At 31.5% G+C, this 22,057-nt stretch overlaps 1 protein-coding gene across 2 annotated transcripts in view; it reads right to left on the reverse strand.

The window, feature by feature from the left end:
* The window catches only part of LOC139494665 (scavenger receptor cysteine-rich type 1 protein M130-like), an 86,927-nt gene that overhangs the window by 52,203 nt on the left and 12,667 nt on the right, over positions 1 to 22,057 (reverse strand). For both annotated transcript variants that reach the window (XM_071282827.1, XM_071282826.1), the window contains 7 exons: positions 20,212 to 20,363; positions 19,723 to 19,873; positions 17,272 to 17,432; positions 14,866 to 15,016; positions 12,913 to 13,082; positions 12,189 to 12,342; positions 643 to 791 (listed from right to left, as the gene is read on the reverse strand). In XM_071282827.1, the coding sequence (XP_071138928.1) occupies positions 643 to 791; positions 12,189 to 12,342; positions 12,913 to 13,082; positions 14,866 to 15,016; positions 17,272 to 17,432; positions 19,723 to 19,873; positions 20,212 to 20,363 (1,088 nt within the window). The remainder of the gene's footprint in view (positions 1 to 642; positions 792 to 12,188; positions 12,343 to 12,912; positions 13,083 to 14,865; positions 15,017 to 17,271; positions 17,433 to 19,722; positions 19,874 to 20,211; positions 20,364 to 22,057) is intronic.

Here is a 22,057-nt window from a genome sequence, read left to right on the forward strand (position 1 = left end):
ATGGACATTTCAACACTTTCAACTATCATTACACCAGGAAAAGATTTTATTAAATTCGTTGCGAGATTGTTCTAAAATATATCATATCTCAGTCCATATTTTTGTAGCTGAGATATATTATCAAATCGGAAATAATAAAAAAAAAAAATCATTTACCTTTTCAAATTATTTTATCTGCCAACTTTTAGACATTTTGATATCATGTATATGACTTAATGTTGAATCTAAATAAGATCTAAGATAATAATGTTGGTCAGTGAAATCCAAAATGCATTGTAAGTGTGGTGTAAAAAAAGTATTTGGCTTTTGATATGCATTATTGGAACAAGTCATCCAGAATCAAAGACGGTAGTCTTTATCAAATTTGAAAAATTTATGTAAATAGTAAATAGAGTTGACGGGACGGAAAATGCAGATTGAAAGAAAATTATATACCAAAAACAATATAACAAGTTCGTTCTAAATGAAACATAATTAAGACACAATTGACCTATTCTCAAAGTGAACGTAATTACAAACAAATTCTATCAAGAAATAATTTATCATAGCGTTATCTTACTCTTACAAATAAATATGTACAGTTTTCTCTTTATTTTGTTCTGTGTTGAGACAAATATAACTCATATTCATTACACAACTTACTACATACAATAGCAACATCACGGTATTGATTATTCACGATAGGCTTTTCCTCAAAGAGTTCTCCTGTGTACTTGAAAAGTGGATCAAAATTCCACACTAGATCGGGAAAGACTTTCTGACCAAAATTAAAAGTGGATGTAAATTCTTGGCTGAAAATATATTGTGTAAAGTAATCAATAACAATGCTTTCTAATAACCCCATTGTAACATATTATCTAACAAGTACTTTCAAAATGTATCTGATATTGCCATTGCAGTATACGAAAACCATACACACGTTTAGATAAACACGGGAGACAAAAAAAGGGTGGGAAAAAAGAATTGATATGAAATTAAAAACCAATTGTTCAGAGAACAATTGAAGGTCTTTCCACCAAAACAATGTATTTTAATATGAAAGGTGTAAAAATAGGTTTCAAATGTCATTTCAATCGTCAAATGATAGCTTATTGTACGCTGATTCCAAAAATATATGGTTTCTAAACAATATTTTTTTAGATAAGGGAGATAATTTCTTACTTCCGGTTTGAAAAACTCTATTTCCGATAATAGTTGACTATTTACTTGACACTGATTCCAAAAATATCTTGTTTTTTATACTTTTATGTAATAAAGTACAATAAATAGCTACTTCCGGTTTACACAAGGTCACTTCCGGTTGTTTTTTTAAGTTTAAATGGTTTGATACCGTTTGTCAAAAAGTCTCATGACTTTATTATGTATACAGATGGGGTAAAAGCAAAGGTCAAAATCTAGAACGTCAAATTAAGCTATGACCTTGTGATCAATTTCAAGGTCATTAACCAAGAACCTCAAATCAAAAGACCATAGGTCTTAATTATGTTTAGTTAATGAGTTATATCACCATACGCGTATTTTTAAATACCAAAGGGGAGAAAACTCCCTTTCACATTCAACGTACCCTTGCAATCAAAATTTACGTGTTACGACATGTCACAACAAAAGATTTAGAAAAAATAATTTGTCGATATCTTAAACGTTTTTTGGAAATGAGTGGAAATGAGCCATATTCAAAAATTAGAATATGACCTTGACCTTTGACCTTGACCTAATTTTCATTTTTTTGGACCAAGGACCTCAAATCAAAAGATCCTCGGTCTCTATCAATTATGGTTTACCAGTTAGAAATGCAATTCACTTATATCAAATGAATAAGGGGAAATAACTCTCGTATGGAGCATTCATATCACTTCGGTCAAAATAGGACAAATCATGCAAAGGATATAACGAGCAATTTTGTAAAATAAATTTGTCATAATATTTTACGTTTGCGAAGGAGTTGCGCTCACAAGGAAAACAGTGTTTGGGGAGATTACTCCTACAAAGAAAAGTTTTCGGTTATGCAGGGTAAATTTCAAAAGCGCATCAATTGTTCGATATCATATACCAAATATCTAAGCGACATATTGCAAAACAAATGTTTATCGCAAGAACAAAATTAGGCGGAAGAAAAAAAAAAATAATTCAGAGAACAATTGAAGGTCTTTCCATCCTTTTTGATATGAAAAGTTGTGAAACTAAGTTTAAAATGTCATTTCAATTGTCAAATGATAGCTCCTAGTAAGCTGATTCCAAAAATATATTGTTTCCATACATTTTTTTTTAAATAAGGGAGATAATTTGTTACTTCCGGTTTGAAAAATGTTACTTCCGATTATATTTAAATATTTACTTGAAACCGATTCCAAAAATATCTGGTTCTATATACTTTTATATTAATAAAGTACAAAAAATAGCTACTTCCGGTTTACAAAAGGTCACTTCCGGTTGTTTTTTTTCAAGGTTAAATGGCTTGATACCTTTTTCTAAAAGTTGTATATCTTTATCATGTATACATATAGAATAAAAGCAAAGGTCAAAATATAGAACGTCAAATTAAGCTATGACCTTGAGATCAATTTCAAGGTCATAAACCAAGGACCTCAAATCAAAAGACCATAGGTCTTAATTATATTTAGTTAATGAGTTATATCACCAAACGCGTATTTTTTAATACAAGAGGGGAGAAAACTCCCTTTCACATTCAACGTACGCTTGCAATCAAAATTTACATCTTACGACATGTCGCAACTAACAATTTAGTAAAAATAATTTGTTGATATCTTATACAGTCTTTGGATATAAGTGAAAATAAGCCAAATTCAAATATTAAAATATGACCTTGACCTTTGACCTTGACCTAATTTTCATTTTTTGGGACCAAGGACCTCAAATCAAAAGATCCTAGGTCTCTATCACTTATGGTTTATAAGATAGAAATTCATATCACTTATATCAGATGCATAAGGGGAAATAACTCTCATATGGAGCGGTCATATCGCTTCGGTCAAAATAGGACAAATCATGCGAAGGATATAACGAGCAATTTTGTAAAATAAATTTGTCATAATCTTTTACGGTTGCGAAGGAGATGCGCTAACAAGGAAAACAGTGTTTGGGGAGATAACTCCTACAAAGAAAAGTATTTGTTTACACAGGGTAAATTTCAAAAGCGCATAAACTGTTCGATATCATATACAAAATATCTAAGCGACATATTGCGAAACAAATGTTTATCGCAAGAACAAAATTAGGCGGAAGAAAAAAAAAAAAAAAATAATCAGAAGAAAAACAATAGGTCTTTCCACAGAAAAGTGGAAAGACCTAATAATATTATTAATTCGTATTATTTAACAAATTTGATTCGTTTAGGCATAGTCACATGTTAAACTATATTTTCGAAGGTAGAGAGAAAACGGCGTATAGCAAAAAGCATATTGACCGGCAAAATGCATATCGCACGGTTATTTTTAGAATATCTAAAAACCGATATACTTTGTTACGTCATGTAATCACTGTGTATCATCGCTACCGGAAATTGGGTACTAACGAAGCGGAGAGAAATAAAAAAAAAAGTAAACAAGTTAAGAATTCATTCAATTTAAAGCATTTCCATTCATTTGATGAGGGTGCCGCTTAAGAAATGATTTTCTGATATATAATTCTTTAAATTATTAGGCCGATAAGTACAAAATTAATACAAGATTTTGTGTAATACTCCAAAACTTGCCACTTGGTACCTGAAAATTTCGAGGTCTATCGTCCTCTGTCGCTCCATTCTCAAGATATTGAACTGTTTTTCATTATTTTTCCAGACACATTTTTAGATTATTATAGTGTGGCATCATATTTACTGAAATTTGTTGTCAAAAAGATGTATTTTAAAGAATATAGACCATAAAAAATAAAGTCTAGGATACGGCAACTTGCTCGTGTTGACAAATTTACTGTATGGCAACTTGTTTTCAACTGTATGGCAACTTGCTTATTTTAGAATAGTAATTTACCGTACTTTCAAAGAAAAAAAGTGTAAAGTTCAAATATCTGAGGTGGGGGGGATTACCTTTTTATGTTAAACTGTTTTTGTCCTTTTTATGGAAAGAGAATCGTCCATAGATTTGATTTCCAATAATAATAATGGTGAAATATAATCACTTTTTTTGTGAAACCATAAAAAAAGAAGATGTGTTATGATTGCCAATGAGACAACTACCCACAAAAGACCAAAATGACACAAACATTAACAACTATAGGTCACCGTACGGCCTTTAAGAATGAGCAAAGCCCATACCGCATAGTCAGCTATAAAAGGCCCCGATAAGACAATGTTAAACAATTCAAAAGAGAAAACTAACGGCAACAAATACACTGTGCTTAAACGGCCGTGGGTAACTTAAGTTACCCACAGCCCAAGATGGCGGACTATAAACTTGTTGAGATGATAGTTGATACGAAATCTACTTTTTGCAACGTTTTTCATGATCTATGTAAATATTGATAGGACTTTTGAATAAAGAAATCACTTACCATCACTTCAAATTTGTTAATTTTGACTTCATTTTAGCGCAAGGCCAACTTTTGAAAAATGCATAAGATGTCCGTAACTTATAAGTAAAAAATAATCAGACTGTCCGTAACTTTATTTTCGGATGTGGGTAACTTTTTTTCAAAATTGTAAAAATTAACAATTTCAACACTTAAAGGACAATAAACACTATCAAACCCCTTATATTATTACATAGATTTATACAATAACAATATGCTTCAAACTAAACAAGAAAAAAAGCAAACCAGAGTGTCACGGATTTTCCGTTAAATTTTAAAAAAAAAATTATTCCCGGGATAAATCGGGATCTTACGGTACGGCGAAATTTATCTAACATTCTTCTAGCTTTATAGATTGTTCACTGATGAGTCCTTGGTCGGTATAGCCGCGGAAGAATTGATATCCTTTTCTTTAAATAATTTCTGAATTGTTAGCCAAAAAAGTATGGTCTCTTCACTATATCTAGTGTGATGTGTTGTTGATTGTGAGAAAAGAAAGTGCCAATATCTAGAAATAGATGGAAAGCTATATTGTTGAACAGGATTCAGATTATTATAGCAATAAAAGTAGATTTAAAATATTCTAAAAGTTTCATTGACCTCAGGGATTTAATAAGATCGGGTATCAAATCATACACTTCTTCTTGAGAGGTTTGGACCGATTCATCTATGTATTTCTGCTAAGGATTGACCTCCGAACTTGTTCTCCTAAGGTCCTTTTCATATGTTCACTATTAATGTAATTTCTACAGTTGGAAATGGTGAGATTTATAACCTGCATGTCATGATTTATCATCTAAAACTTAAGCAGTTAACAATCTATAAAGCCAGTAGAATGTAAGATGCATTAATTTTGCCGTACACTTTTCTACATAAGAAAATGCCTGTACCAAGTCAGGAAAATGGCAGTTGTTATCCATTCGGTTGAGCTTTGGATTTTTCCATTTTATAAGGGACTTTCCTTTTTGAATTTTCTTCAGAGTTCAATATTTTTGTAATTTTACTTTTTAATGCCTGCACCAAGGCAGGAATATAACCGTTGTTTTCCATTCGTTTGGTGTGGTAACTTAAGCTTTTGGCTTTGCCATTCTATAAAGGACTTCCCGTTTGAATATTCCTAGGAGTTCGATATTTTTTTTATTAATCATTTCTTTTTTTTATAATTACATCTACGAATAAAGATTCTTTGAAAGTTACCGACATCATCCTAAAGTTACGGACATCCCTATTGGTACGAGGAAAAAAGTTACGGACAAGTTGTTTTGAAGTTACGGACATCATAAGTGTTTTGGAAAATCGTGCTGTAATCGTTTATTTTGTAGTAACAAACCACGTTTTACATTGCAAAGTTTCCCTAAAAGATTTATATAACTTTTTAATTACTGAACATTTCTTTTGTATGCATGGTATTGTAATTATATAGGAGCAAACTTCCTAACCGAAGCCAGGCGGCTCCATCTTGGGCTGTGGGTAACTTAAGTTACCCACGGCCGTTTAAGCACAGTGAAATGGCAACAATCAGCATTTATTTGATACCAAATAATGCAAAATAGGAGGTTGAACATGTCACAAAAATCTCAAAAACTTGGTCCAAAGGAAAATTTCAATCATTAAGAGTGATACCTTTCCTGAAACCATAGACATATATCTATCAAGAGGTAAAAAAATCATATGCATTTCTGCTGGTTTTTTCCATAAAGTTGAATTGAAAAGATCGAGCATCAAACCTTTGTTGAAAAACAATACAAAATGACTTATAAAACATGTTAAAAACAATCTAAATGTTCATATAAACCCACTATGAAGGCTTTTATTTTATTATTCAACTATCAACTATCTAAAAATCAATTCAATTGTACAAAAACTTTCATATTTAGAAAATTTACCATGGCTATAATGCGAAACTAAACTTGTAACTGTGTATTGGTATACCTGAAGCTGTCTCATAAGTGAGCAATCATTTAACTACAAAAAAGAGGATAGAAGTTCAATGTTTGTTTCTTGAAACATATACTAAATGAACCAAAATTTAAAAAATGAACTAAAAACATAGACTATATAGCAAAGGTTACGGACTCAAGTTGGGTCACGCATGTGCAACAAATGCGGCAGTGTTAAACACGTAGGAATATCTCATGCCTCTCTTTATATGTCTAACCAATGAAGTTATTTCTGACTTCTATTTGCAATGTATCCAAAACGTTAAAAGGAAAAGCCACTTCTTATCCAGCTAAAACCATGGTCAGTCCTATGATGTAAATAATTTAGATGTATATGGAATGTTTGATAAGTTATATTGACCCAGAGTACCTGGACGGAATTGTGAAAAATAAAGTACCTTTTCAATTTGCAATTCGTAAAATAACTGAACAGTTTGGCCTGGTAGAAGAGGCTGAAAATAAGGACTTGGTTCTCAAATTGATGTCAAATTTTCTAGTCTAAGACTTCAGAAATGTAAAGATGGGCCTAGGCTTTTTATATATCAACTCAGAGTTGTTAAAAAGGACTTGGAGATGAAAGAGTGCTTCTACTTGTGACACCTTACACGTTACTTTCTGATTTATACACTGGTTTTGATGAGTTAAAATAAAAATCAGTAAACCTTCGCAATTTCTTTTAATAAAATTATTTAAGCAATGAGTCGTATGAATACCCTGACTGAGATGTAACCATGTTCTATAAGAGCCCCCGCCTTAAAAAAAAATAATGTTTGCGCCCTATAGTATTCACTCATTCTATCTGTTTGTTACACTTTCCTACGTCTTGACGATAACCAAAGTTTGCTACGACTGATTGACATAAAACATTTACTCAACAATATACATAACCAGAAGAAGAATCCCTTTTGCTGTTTGGAGCATGTTCGATTATTTATAAAATACATGTAGTGTCCTTTTTCTTGGAGTCAATCACTCCGTCTGCTTTTCCGTCCGTTCAATTGTCTGTTCATGTGTCAATAAAAAAAAGGTACTTGCGTGTGTATTCTGAAAATTAGTCAGCTTTATAAAAGATTCCTTATGGAGCTTGGCATTTCTGCGAATTTGTACAGTGGTTTTCAAACTTTTGAAAAGATTGAAGAGATGCACTTTCCCTTTTCATTGCTTTTGTGTTCGTTTGGAAAAAGGGTAAATTAGTTGTTGTTAACTCTTATCAGTATTTAAAATTTGTTGTTAACTGTTTTGTCAAAATCGAGGTGTTGTTAACATATTCACGGACCCTCTACCCTCCCCCCCCCCAAAAAAAAAAAACCAGCACCACCACCATCTAATTATGCATTAAATCAAACTACCATTTGCTTGACAGCATTTAAGATGTATACACATTATATATTTTCAAAAAGAAACTGACAAGAAAATTAATTGTAAATGCAATTCACGATTTTTTTCTCCTTACTTTCGATGAAAACAAATTATTTTCCTATTTTTTCTTTTTACAAATGAATCGTTTCAGAAATTAGATAATAAATTTTTTTTATGTGTCTGTTCGAATTCTCGATCCTGTGGTTCGATGGTTGTCGTTGCTTCATCTATGATCTTATTTGCTGTTTTCATAAATTGTTTTGTTATAAGTTAGGCCCTTAGTTTTCTTGTTGAGTCCTTCCACATTTTTCGGTCGGTGCTTTTTATAGCCAACTATAACATGTATAAGGTACGAGTTTTCGTTGTTGAAAATCGAAAAGCGGTACGCAACGAGGACTTCTGAACTAAATTAACGGCATATATTTATTAATATTTGATAAGTACGACATTTTGTATATTTGTAAGCCTGTAAAGCTTTGATATCAACAAAATATCGTCACTTGATATTATTTAAACAGTGATTAATTTCCTTTCCTCTTAACATTATTATAAATTGCAAGACGCCGTATAGACAGAAGTTGTTATTTTGCAATTCGCCGTACAACGTCCTGCAATTCGCCGTACAACAAACACACAATGTTTTTGTCCATATTCTTTTAAAAACATGTTTTTGACAACAAATTTCAGTAAATATGATGCCACACTATTATTATCTAAAAACGTGTCTGAAAAAATAATGAAAAACAGTTCAATATCTTGAGAATGGGGCGACAGAGGACGATCGACCTCAAAATTTTCCGGTACTAAGTGGCAAGTTTTGGAGTATCACACAAATTCTTGTATTAGTTTTGTACTTATCGGCCTAATACTTTAAAGAATTATATACCAGAAAATCATTTCTTAAGCGGCACCCTCATCAAATGAATGGAAATGCTTTAAATTGAATGAATTCTTAACTTGTTTACTTTTTTTTCTATTTCTCTCCGCTTTGTTAGTACCCAATTTCCGGTGGCGATGATACACAGTGGTAAAGAAATTTCAGGATATTGTTAAACGTTTTGAAACACATGATATCTGTGATCAATAATTTGACGGAAAAAATCTTCAAATACATAAGATGTCCAAAAAAAAAAAAATTAAATAACAATTAACTAATATGTTGTTATTGTCAAGGAGACAAATTGATGTAATATTTATAAAATTCCAACAAACCTCAATGACGATTTTGATACAAATATGGTCGGAAATTAATAATATAACAAATATAGCCTTTGTATGAGGTCAATACAGGATATATCGACCCAAAGAAGTATATCGACCTCGGACTTCGTCCTCAGTCAATATACTTCTTTCAGGTCAATATATCCTTGTATCGACCTCATACAAAGGCTATATTTATATAATATTTGAATAAAGCATGTAACTATAGTAATATGGCCGCTCAAAAAATTTCAGTTGTTTTAGAGTTATCTCTTTGTTAATAACAAACGTTACAGTGAATTGGGAATTTGTTGGTCAGAATTACAAAATGTATTCAATTATAGCATAGGATAACGACACAGAGATATAAGAATATTTCGGAAATAGCCAGGGTATTTTCATTTGTTTTTACCATAATGTAAACGCGGTAACGTCGATCTTAACGAACATTACTACATGACAATTAAAGTGTTAATCTACATCCCAGTAAAATAATATAAGAGAATTACAAAGGGTGACAATTATGAGTAGTCTTCAATAGTAGGCAATTGAATTTTAAAAGGATAGTAGCTATGACTTTTACTAAATCTCAAAGTGCCGAATTTTAAACAAAAATACTGAATAATAAAGAAATATTATATTTCAATTGTCATTTCATTAGGTATAAAGAAGATTTTTAGAGTTTTAACCACCAACATGTAATATTTTATGGTAGAAAATATATCCCTGCAACGACCGCCTTATTCATATGACCTACTAGTATATTGACCTGTGTTTAGTAACCATTACACACACTGTGCGTGCGCAACCCGTAAATGAAAGTAATTTAGATTCTGCAGAGGATATGCCTTAAAGAATTATACATTATATTCTGTTCATGCTTTGAACAACAAAATAATTTCTTATTTACCTGTGTGACGTCAAACGTGCGATTCTACGTCAGAGATAATGTTAATCAAACCATGTGTCTGTCAGGGTAAGGATTCGGTCTCAGTTCTTTAAAAGGTAGCACAATACAAAGATTTCATACCTCCAATTCCCGAGGTTTAAAATACTGTAACTTTCTTTATAATGCTTGAAAATTTATAAAACTGGTATCTATGGATAGCTAACAGATTACTCTTTCATTAATAATGCAATGTTAATATTATACAACAATTATGTAATCAATTATAATGATAACTGTGTCTACAAAATTTTACAAGAAATTTCCACTTTCAATTGAAATTATCTTCTTCATGGATCCCCGTAGAGAGATGATTTCATTATATGTTTTTCCTTGAGCCATTATCCACAAAAAGGTGCCTCAGATTTTGGATAGAATGTATAGATCAAATTTTACACATCATACATTACATTCTTTTATGTGGTAGGGATGTTTACACTAATTACAAATTAATGAGAGAATGGAATACGATAGGAGAATTTGAGACACCCTTTTGTAGCTCCTGCTGTGTTGCTTGAGATAACGTTAAAATTTCTTGTGTAGCTATAGAGATGAAAGAGCTAAATTCATTCAAGTGAACTGACCATGATTTTGCCATAAATTGCATAATAATTGATTACATAATAATTGCATAACAAAAATATTGCATTCATTCAAAAGATTAATCTTTTATCGATATATATATAGATTTAAAAACTATAACACAAATTCCCATACGTTTCGGCCATTACGGCCTTCTTCATTGGAATAAATTACAACATTGAAACAACAATTACATCACTTTACGTTATAATAACTTCTATGACGTTCATTTGCATCCAATTTGCATTTAATCCACCATTTTCTACTTTGAAAATGCCTGTACCAAGTCAGTAATATGACAGTTCTTGTCCATTCGTTTTTGATGCGCTTTGTTATTTGATTTTGCCATGTGATTATGGACTTTCCGAATTGATTTTATTTTATTAAACTATATGCTTTGTTATTTGATTTTGCCATGTGATTATGGACTTTCCGAATTGATTTTCCTAAGTTCAGTATATTTGTAATTTTACTTTTTTTTCAATTATAATGACATATATACCTCTTTTATTAAACTATATGCAGTTTTAAGAAAGTTACAGCATTTTAGAAGTTGGAGATTGGATGTAAAAAAATCTTTGTATTGTGCTACCTCAATCCTTTATCAGTGGATTTACATAGATAAACAAAGTTTATAATAAAAAAGCTATAAATGAGGTTGTTAAATTTGATGTATGCCTTTTTGTGCTTTTTCGTTACATTTGCTTTTTTTATAGTGAAACTTCTCACTTGTACGACAGTCTCGTCAAATTTGATGAGACTGTCACCAAAGTGAGAGGGTTAGCGCTATAAAACCAGGTTTAATCCAGCATTTTCTACTTTTGAAAATGCCTGTACCAAGTCAGGAATATGACAGTTCTTGTCCATTCGTTTTTGATGCGTTTTGTTATTTGATTTTGCCATGTGATTATGGACTTTCCGAATTGATTTTCCTAAGTTCAGTATATTTGTGATTTGACTTTTTTTCCCATTATAATGACAACGATGCGTGAACAAAACAATAAGTAAAAATGTCAAAAGTTGTGGTACAGCAGCCACAATTGTGTTATCATCTTAATCAAATAAAAACAAACAAATGTAACACAGAAGCACAATTAGGCATATGTTAAATTTAACAACCATTGTTTTTTTATTACTAGTATATGATTTTATTTATCTATAAATCCACCATAAAAAGATTTGAAGATTGTAAGTACTGGGACCGAATCCTTACCCTGACAGACACATGGTTAGATTAACATTAACTCTGACGTAGAATCGTGTGGATGTTAATATGCAACTATCTGATACTGGAAATACATAAAGGCAAGGGTTATCTCTTAATAAACGTAATTCAGATTACCCTGACAGACACATGGTTAGATTAACATTAACTCTGACGTAGAATCGTGTGGATGTTAATATGCAACTATCTGATACTGGAAATACATTAAGGCAAGGGTTATCTCTTAATAAACGTAATTCAGATTATAGAAAGATAATGAAGTACGACATTTTTGAGTTCGGGTTAACAGTGACTTCACATTCGGTTCAAGGAGAAGAAAACCCGAAACTGTGTAAGTTAAATTGTATTCCATGTCTGAGACCTGAATAACGTATAATTATAGAATAATATCATGCACGTAGAATCAAACCTTTCATTATAACCAACGTATTTGCAAAAGCGGTCCGCCATGTTTTGTGTAAAGTGGTTAACAGCAACAGTTCCATGCTTGCCGTCCATACTTATATCTAGTCTTCCTTCCCATGCGTTGTATGTGTTAGTATTTCCTAAATTTATCTTAATATCTATTTCAAAATAAACGTAAAAAGTGACACTGCAGACAAATTTAACTGATAGAATACAGTGTCAGAAATATGATAAAAATAACATCAACACGATTAACAAATCAATTACAACAAATGAGGTTAGGTTTTTCTAGATTTAGTTAGTTAGAGCTGAGTTGTGTATGAATGAATATCATGTTGTTGTTAGTGTGTGTTAAATTTCACTTTGATTTAAAGTGACCGAATTAAATCAACAAAATTCAGTTATACATGTATAACCAATTTGATTGCTTCAGATAAACATTTAAAGTATGTTAAGTACGTTTCATGTACAACAATATCATGTCTTGTTCAATGTTTCTATATAACTATATTTAAAATGCAGGAACTGTGGTTAAATGGCCATTGAGACAAGTTCAAATGAAGTTTATGCAAGCAATGATAGGCAAACATACGACCTTTAGCAATGATACAAAAAAAACTTACCGTATTGTGAGTTCAAAAAGGCATCAAGGTGAAAGATATGAAGTAGTTCAATTGGGGAAACTATTTATATAAATTTTCATAATGATGTTTTTTAAATGGCCAAACCTGAAATACACTGCACGGATACATCTTCACCATGACTGCAGTCAGTAAGTCCCCATCCATTGAATTGGCATGTTGCAATGTCTGTTTCATTTCCAAGGCAAATAACATTGTCCATTAATATTATACCTTTCCCTTGACCGAAATGTGCTGAGTTCCAAGTTATTGGATTTCTATGAAAAATAATTCAAAGACTAATAAAAGAGGGACGAAAGATACCAGAGGGACAGTCAAACTCATAAATCGAAAAATAAACTGACAACGCCATGGCTAAAAACGAAAACAGACAAACAGACAAACCAGCTCACGTGACATAACATAGAAAACCAAAGAATAAGCAACACGAATGGAAGCATTTGATAATGTTGAAGAATTTATGTAATATGTACATAAAAACGCATAATAAAATAAATCTTATTAAGGAGGCTCGCGGGTCTAAATATTTTTTTTTATTTAATATAGGATTTCTCTATATTTTTCTATAAACGAACTTTATCTTATACTTAATAGAAAAATGAAATAAAAAAATGGGCTCACCGTTCATTTAAGCTCACAATCTGCCTTCGAAAGAAGCATACATTTTTGTTAATGTCCTGTTTGTCTGTTGAACTAATAGGAGAAATATCGGTAATATCGAAATAAAAAAAGAATTAAACTACAGAAATCGCTTAAATTTTACAATTATTTAGTTTATGTACAGCTTATTCGAAAACAACAATAAAAAATATAGGTCACCGATGAATTAAAAAAGATATTTCAATTTTACTGTAAAAAAAAATGGCATTTTTGCACCAAAGGGAGATAATTTGGAGTTTTTTCAATGATATCAACATTTTAAAAGTCAACTGGGGCCAACACGAATTGTTTTTTTGAAATGATTCTTGGATCATATGATAAAGTAACAACTACAAAAGGTAATAAATATATATTCTGAGATAATCATCTTTTATTACCAATCTGTAAACGCAAAAAAATCTCACTCTCTCAATGTATACTACAATGATATTTGTCTATTCTGCTCAGGATTACTTGTAGTAAAAGCCAATAACAATCAAAACCAAGGAGTAAACAAAGACGCATAAAATTAAAAGACATTTACATCAACAGTTATAAATAATAAATAAGAAACAACACGAACTCAACTAAAACCTGGGAGTGAAATCAGGTGCTCCGGAAGGGTAAGCATTTCCTGCACCGCATACGGTACCCGTCGTGTTATTTCTTTGTTCAGTTCGGTAAACATTGAAGGTTATTATGACTGCATGAGAAAGAACATCAGATATCATTTTTGACACACTTTTATCATAATGGCCAATCAGCTTAAGATGGCGACCGTAAAATTTCTTGAGTGATGACCTTAATGTGATTGATTCATAGCCCTCTCTTAGCAACTATTGAGAAAGCAGTATTCCTCGTTCAACAAAATCAACGTACTTTGGGCTAGCTCTAGAATAACGTATCAATTGAGACACGTATACTCCATATGATGTTGCCGCTGGGATGTTGCTACATAGAAATGGAAAGTTAAGTATAGGATAATTAAAAATCATCGTTTATTAAAAACAAATGAATCATCGTCTACTATACATCATTAGTAATTAGGTTTAACTTAATTTCCGGAAGTGCGTTAGTATAACCTGATAAAGCAGGAAAATTATATAACCGTAAATAGTATGACCAATACTACAGGAGTAGGATCTTTGCTAAAGGAAATAAAATACCATAGTAAACATTGAGCATACACATTTTATATTAATAAACAAAAAATTAAAGGCAAGCTGCAAAACGAAGATTTCAATATGGAATTACAGGGACAACTTATTAAAACTGTCTGTAAAAAGTCTTATTTTCAATCTATTTGCTTTTCTGATTTAATTGTAATAAACAGTACTGAATGTTTTTTGTCGGGTTTATTTTTCCTATAAGGAAGATCGGATAACTAAATTTTCGACATACTTAGACTCAAAACCAATCATTCGACAGACAACTTTTGCGTTATGTATGGAAAATCGGTCGCCACAAACAGTTCCCCATGTACCATTATATTTCACTTCAACTCGACCTTCAAATGGAGATTCACCATTTATCAAACGTATTTCTGTTGCATCTAAAATTTAATTTAACAATAATATAGCAAACTATACAGCTTAATGTATTAATGGTGAATGTTTGGGTTTCTTTTTTCACAACCTTTTATCTGTTTATATATGCTTAAACACATCGCAACAACCAGTTCATCAAGAATGTATGACTTGATTGGTTATATTCATGATCCGTACATATATACAATTAAAAATTCGTATGTTCTTAAACATGATTCTCGATCGAAACGGTAAATTTAGCACAATACAACGACTCTCTTGTAACAATCTGCATTCTGTATTAAAATTCACTGCATAATACTAGTCTCATGTACGTCACACCAAGATAATGAATGCCTATAAAAACATTTAAAGGAAATAGCATACTGCGGGAATTCTCGCTACATTAAAGACCCATTGGTGACCTTCGGCTGTTGTCTGCTCTATGGTCGGGTTGTTGTCGCTTTGACACATTCCCCATTTCCTTTCTCAATTTTATGTGAAAGTATGAAGAATACAAAACTCATAATTAAAATGCAAAGATACACGACAACATCGCTGCTATGTTTTTTTTATATGTTACACATGAACACTTAAAAACACATACGTATATATTATACACAACTGTATACTTCACACAACATAATACCAAAAAGAAAAACAACCCTCCAGTCCTATCAATCTTATCTTATGAATAATCAAAAAGGGGAACTCATTGGATAAATTAAAATTTACCCCGTGATTAAAATGAGAACTACCCGCTTTGGCACTGTCGTACTAAATGACCCTTCCCCCCCCCCCACCCCCACCCAACCACCATTTCGGCGGAAAACTGACCACACGATTGGTACAACACCTATACATTATGAAAGACAAGAGAAAGAAATTTCACTCTTATTCAATACGTTCAACCGTTATATATCTTAAACTCAGTATATATAGTGGGTTTTTGCATTGCGATTTATTTTTTCTCTATGTTATACAAGAATTTCAACTGCTTTACAAATTCAACTTTATCTCCAGTCAACGCATTGTGCTATCCTTTTATATTTGTCATTTCATACATAACAACAATTAATCAACACATTGTCTAATCTCATTTAATTCATATTTTTCAGTTTTTCGCCATTCGTCTAAATGTTTCCAGAAACAATTACTACATGCATTAGCACCTCTGAGTTGGTCCTACCGTCGCTTAAACTTTCTTCATTGAAATAATGAACAAGACATGTATATGAATGTCTGATATACGCTGTGGATACAACGTTATCTTCCAATTTCTTATTCTACTTTTTAAACTACAAACTATGGCTAGTAAACGTTCAAAAGAAGTCGGCTTGCTTTACTGTTTATATCGCAATTTTTAACTGTATGTCATTTTATTTCATATCGGTTAAGAATTATCTTTTCTTAATTGATGAAAAAGGGCCTCATGACATTCTTTATTCTTCAGTAATAAATTCAGTTTGTCATTAACAGAACAAAACGTACCAGAAAACCGGTCGTTAATGGATTTATACCGGTGGAGCGTGCTTTCTCTGTTAATGTTGTTGATTAACACCTTGAAAATTTGAGGAAACCACGAAAATAAAGTCAAGAACAATTCCTCTCCATTTGACGTTTAACAATCACTCTATAAATTACTGTTAGTTTACAAGAACTTGAAAAGCAATTTGAAAACCTTACATAAATTAAAAACCATGAAAATGAGCGAAGGCCACGTCAAATAAATTCTGTCAAACGAGTAATTGAAACAATTGACCTACTATTGACAAAACTGACCTCATCGTATTAAATTATCATTGACCAATGAGATATGACAATGGAGTCAAGATTAGATGAACCATGCAATATATATATACTTTATAACGCTTACCAATTGATCTTAGTTCAAGATTAACTTGATAATTTTCAAATATAACATTGAGTTCTATAAACCAAGAAAACAAGAACAGGGTAATATTTACTCGATCTGACACTCATGCAAATGTTTGTTCAAATAAAACAGACCTTCTATGCTTGACAATGAACGTGTAACTAACATTTTTTATGAAAATTTAGGCGTCGACTAATTAATTATCATTAAAATGAGGTTCATTTAAAAAAAATATGACCAACGGTCATGATTATTCTTCAATCTTTATATACCACATATTTTTTTTTCTTATGAAATCTGGGGGAAAACTCACACATTGAAACAAAACAAGACAATCTATCTCAGAGGTTTAACCAATGAAACTAGCCAATACCTGAAATTATATAAAGATAGAAGAATACTTACAGCACTTTACTCCAACAATGTCATTTTCAGGACATTGTGTATTCCATTGAACGTTAGCACATGCTGTAATGTCCTTTTCATTCCCATCACATGCGACGTTTGTAAGATGTATGTGTCCTTGACCGTGACCTGATTGTTGATTATGCATAAGTTCTACGTGCCTGCAGTATTAATTTCAATTAGCTTCACTTAATCATATAATTTTCATTCAAACTTCTTTTGATGTTCGCTTAATTGTTTCTTGGAAAAAAAACTTTTATTACTACAGGCTGGTACTATCATTTTTACTAGGCCGCTCATACGGATAACTCTTTTTCCGATCGTCAAAAATGTTAAATGATAAAATATCGAACTCCAAAAATTAATTCAATACGGAACATGTCTCAACAAATGTCAAAATCAAAGACCCAAACGAATGTAATACAACTGTCATATTCCAGACTTGATACAAGCATTTTCTAATTAAGAAATTGATGGATTAAACTTTGTTTTAAACCAGACTAAACCACTCACTTGTATGACAAATTTGTTTATGAGACGTTTTCACGGACATTATGTAAATGGGTTATAAGTGTTTCTATTTTTGTAACGTTGTTTGAAGGAGCTGTGTGATTTTTTTTTTATTTAATATAAATAAATTATCCTGTGTGATAAACACTTGTCTGATCGCTGGATATTATTTTTCTATGAAATATTTGGTTTGGTAGAACATGTTTTCAGAAGTCAATGTATGAAAAGGTAGAGAGTAAATCTCAATCCTGAAGTATGTACACTACCTTATTTTCTACCTGCACATGTTACATTTTATGCAGAAAGAGGATTAAAGAAGAAAAAGTAGTAATACTTCTAATGGTCATTTTAAAAGTATATAAATTACCTAATTAAACTTAACGACCTATTAAAACAGTTCTACAGTACAATTTTCTTACAGACATCCCGCCATGTACATTTTCCTAGTGTTATAGTGAGCTTTATAGAAATAAGCATACCCAGATTACTAAACATAATTCTATCTATTCTGTGTAACTATATAGGTTGGACACAGTAATGCTTTTTTTTTCTCGCTCACAAGTCCATGATTTTTTTTTTATTTCCTGTATATATGGAAATATCGTATGCACAAATATACACAGCACATGCTTTTTTTCTCGCTCACGAGTACGTCAATTTGTTTTTGTATTTCCTGTATACTAGTATATCATGTTTATGGAAATATCGTATGCAAGAAAGACGTACTCGTCAACTGATCTATAACCCAATCTATGAGCTTTATTCTTTTCAAATCTGTTTGAAGTTTAGGTCCCTGATGATCTTCAACACTTTACTTCATTTGGTCTTTTTACCCCTTTTTGATTCGCGCGTCCCTTATAATTTGTAAAGACAAAACGTAGCTTACATGACTTTAATATTGGTTTCTACATCGACTTTATTCAGAATGGTACTGCTTATAAAACAAACAATGTCATGTGTTTTTAAACAGGATGTAAAGAACAAAACCCACAATATTTTTTAAACATCGCTTTATTTTTTTGATTGAGTTAAGTCTGCCAATTGATATTTTATCGTATGTTTTTCTTTGTTGTGATGTTATGCTATTGTTTCAGAAAAAGGGAGAAGGTTTGGATCCATTAAAACGTTTAATCCCGCTGCAAATGTTTGCACCTGTCCTAAGTCAGGAATCTGATGTACAGTAGTTGTCGTTTGTTTATGTAATATATACGTGTTTCTCGTTTCTCGTTTTGTTTATATAGATTAGACCGTTGGTTTTCCCGTTTGAATGGTTTTACACTAGTAATTTTGGGGCCCTTTATAGCTTGTTGTTCAGTGTGAGCTAAGGCTCCGTGTTGAAGGCCGTACTTTAACCTATAATGGTTTACTTTTTAAATTGTTATTTGTATGGAGAGTTGTCTCATTGGCACTCACACCACATCTTCCTATATCTATATATGTATCATGTACGGTAACAGAATACTTGTTTATTTAGATAATTGTTTGTTTGAGAGTATATTGAAGTTGTGTCTGTGAGTCCTCAGAAAACATATATTACGAACGGAATGGTTACAAAAACATGATTCAACAACAGTTAACCACATGACATGTATATTTTTAAGGTACGATAATAGAGAAAAAATGGAAAGCAACACGTTTAATAATGTATTGCGTCCAAAGCGCTTTTTTGGAATTACCTTCATCAGGAGCGCTCAAGCCAAACATTTGAAATCCGAAGATGGATATGTACCGAAAATCGTTGAAGAGCTATATATCACAAATAACTAAAATTGATAGCCAAATTCATCTTAAGTCAACTTTGCCTGAGGGAGTTGAAACCTCTGAGAGATGCGGAATTAAAATACTTGTCTTATGTAATTAAATTTTTGACAGTATATAATATTGTTTAAAAAGCGTTCTAGGTTTGCACCACATATTGTATAATATGAAAATCATAAATACCTTGTTTCAAATCCGAGCATTCTACATACAACTTTGGCATCCTTTTCACCAAATCCGGTCGCACACACATTTCCCCATTTTCCTTCATATTTAACTTTTAACCAACCTTCGGATGAATCTTTTCCGTTAATCAATCTAACTTCAGAATGATCTGAAAGGTTAAACATTTACAGTCAATTTTAAATTGTAACACTAACAATTGCATATTTCATTACAAAAAAATATAGTCATTGAATAGGTTTATTTATCGACGAAGTCTTAATCTTTATCATGGCATTTCGGGTGAACTTTCGTTGGCATGGTAATTTATGCATGTATCATGTGTATCATTAGTATAGCAGGAGAAGCTCAACATATCAATACCTTCGGATTTGATAAAATTCCCAAATTATTTTCTTTACATTTTTGTATTCACACTGTTCTAACATCGGTAAACTAATGCTGGCTATTTGTCTTTTCTTTTTCAAATTAAAAGTAAGATCAACTTACCACATGAAACAACTGCTACTCGGTTTGAAGGACATGATTTTCGTGCTTCTTTTGGACACTGAATAAGTTGTCTTTCAGTTCCGTTGCAATTAAAGAACTCATTTAACATTTGTTCTGAAGACGTCATTTGTAACGATGAAGCTGTTGATCCGCTTGAAGGGAAAATAGTTTATAATTAGACTTTTCGTTGTTTTACAACCTCATGCTTCTTTCATAATCTATGGGAAAATAATTGCCAAAAAAGAAGAAATTAAATTTCCAAATCATCGAATTAACATAACTTGATTCTTTGAAAAAAATTGATAGCACGCAATGCTTATTCGCTTTTAAAACAACTTTTTTATCGCTTGGTTTCCAGATAAAACTAATATCAAAAGAATGTTCTATGAATGATTGTTTCTTAATTTTGAAATTATTCTGTTTGCTTTTGATGACTATTAATTGCGTATAGAACGAATCAATTCATCTGTGTTCGTAACAAAACATTTGATGAAAAAATATACCAAACATAATCTAAAAAGTAAAATCACAAAAATACTGAACTTAGAGGAAAATCAATTCGGAAAGTCCATAATCACATGACAAAATCAAATAACAAAACGTATAAAAAACGAATGGACAAGAACTGTCATATTCCTGACTTGGTACAGGCATTTTCAAATGTAGAAAATGGTGGATTAAACCTGGTTCTATAGCGCTAACCCTCTCACTTTAATGACAGTCTCATCAAATTCCGTTATATTTACATTGATGCGTTAAATAAACAGACACAATAAATAAAATAGTCAAGTATGGGTACATCAGTCATCATCGTATAACAATTTTAAAAGGAACAATTTAACAGAACACAAAAACATTTACTATCTCCGAACACATTCATTGATTTGAGTGTCTGACGTCAGAAAATTTTATACGTCACATAAATTTGTCGTTCAAAAGAGGGACGAAAGATACCAAAGGGACAGTCAAACTCATAAATCTAAAACAAACTGACAACGCCATGGCTAAAAACGAAAAAGACAAACAGAAAAACAATAGTACACATGACACAACATAGAAAACTAAAGAATAAACGAAAAGAAAAAAGTTTGTAAGAATAAATTTCAGAAATAGACCGAGATTTAAACTAGTTCAAAAGTTATATATAGAATTTATAAGAATCCACAAATTCCACAACGCGATTGAATGATTTTGACGTTTGTGGTTCAACGTATATAGTAATTCATAACAGAAATATATCATAAGGACATATAATAGAACAATGTCATACTGACGAGATCTTTTAAAGTACAGAGTCACGTTATAAGAACAAAAGAAATACAAAAAGTCGCATATACAAAACAAACCACCAAAAAATGAAAGCTAATACAAATACATTGTCGAGATGTATAAGTACCGAGCCACGTCAAACGAATATCACATAAAACCATTCAACAGTAAAAGTAATATTAATAATAGAACAAAGACAAATGAAAGAACTATAAAACACGTTGTTAAGATGATAAACAACATCAGTACGCATAATCTATACATCAAGACCATCGTGTATTATTTGAGCAGTTGATACGAAATATTTATCAACAAGGTCTTGGTACCTACCGATGAACTTTTTTTAGAAAAAGGACGAGACGGTCTTTGACATAACCCTGGTTCATCAACTTTCTACTCAGACACTTTTTAACTCTTTCTAAAAAATAGCACAGCAATTTATTTTTTCTAATTTACATATTTTTTGGTGATTTATTTGATAGAGACAAAAATAAAGTTGACATAGTTACGACGACTTATAACGTTCTACGTGTGAATTAATATCTCACAAAGAGAAACCTTACAATTGATCCAATAT

The sequence above is a fragment of the Mytilus edulis genome, chromosome 11, assembly GCF_963676685.1.
Source record: "Mytilus edulis chromosome 11, xbMytEdul2.2, whole genome shotgun sequence".
Taxonomy (NCBI): Eukaryota; Metazoa; Mollusca; class Bivalvia; order Mytilida; family Mytilidae; genus Mytilus; species Mytilus edulis.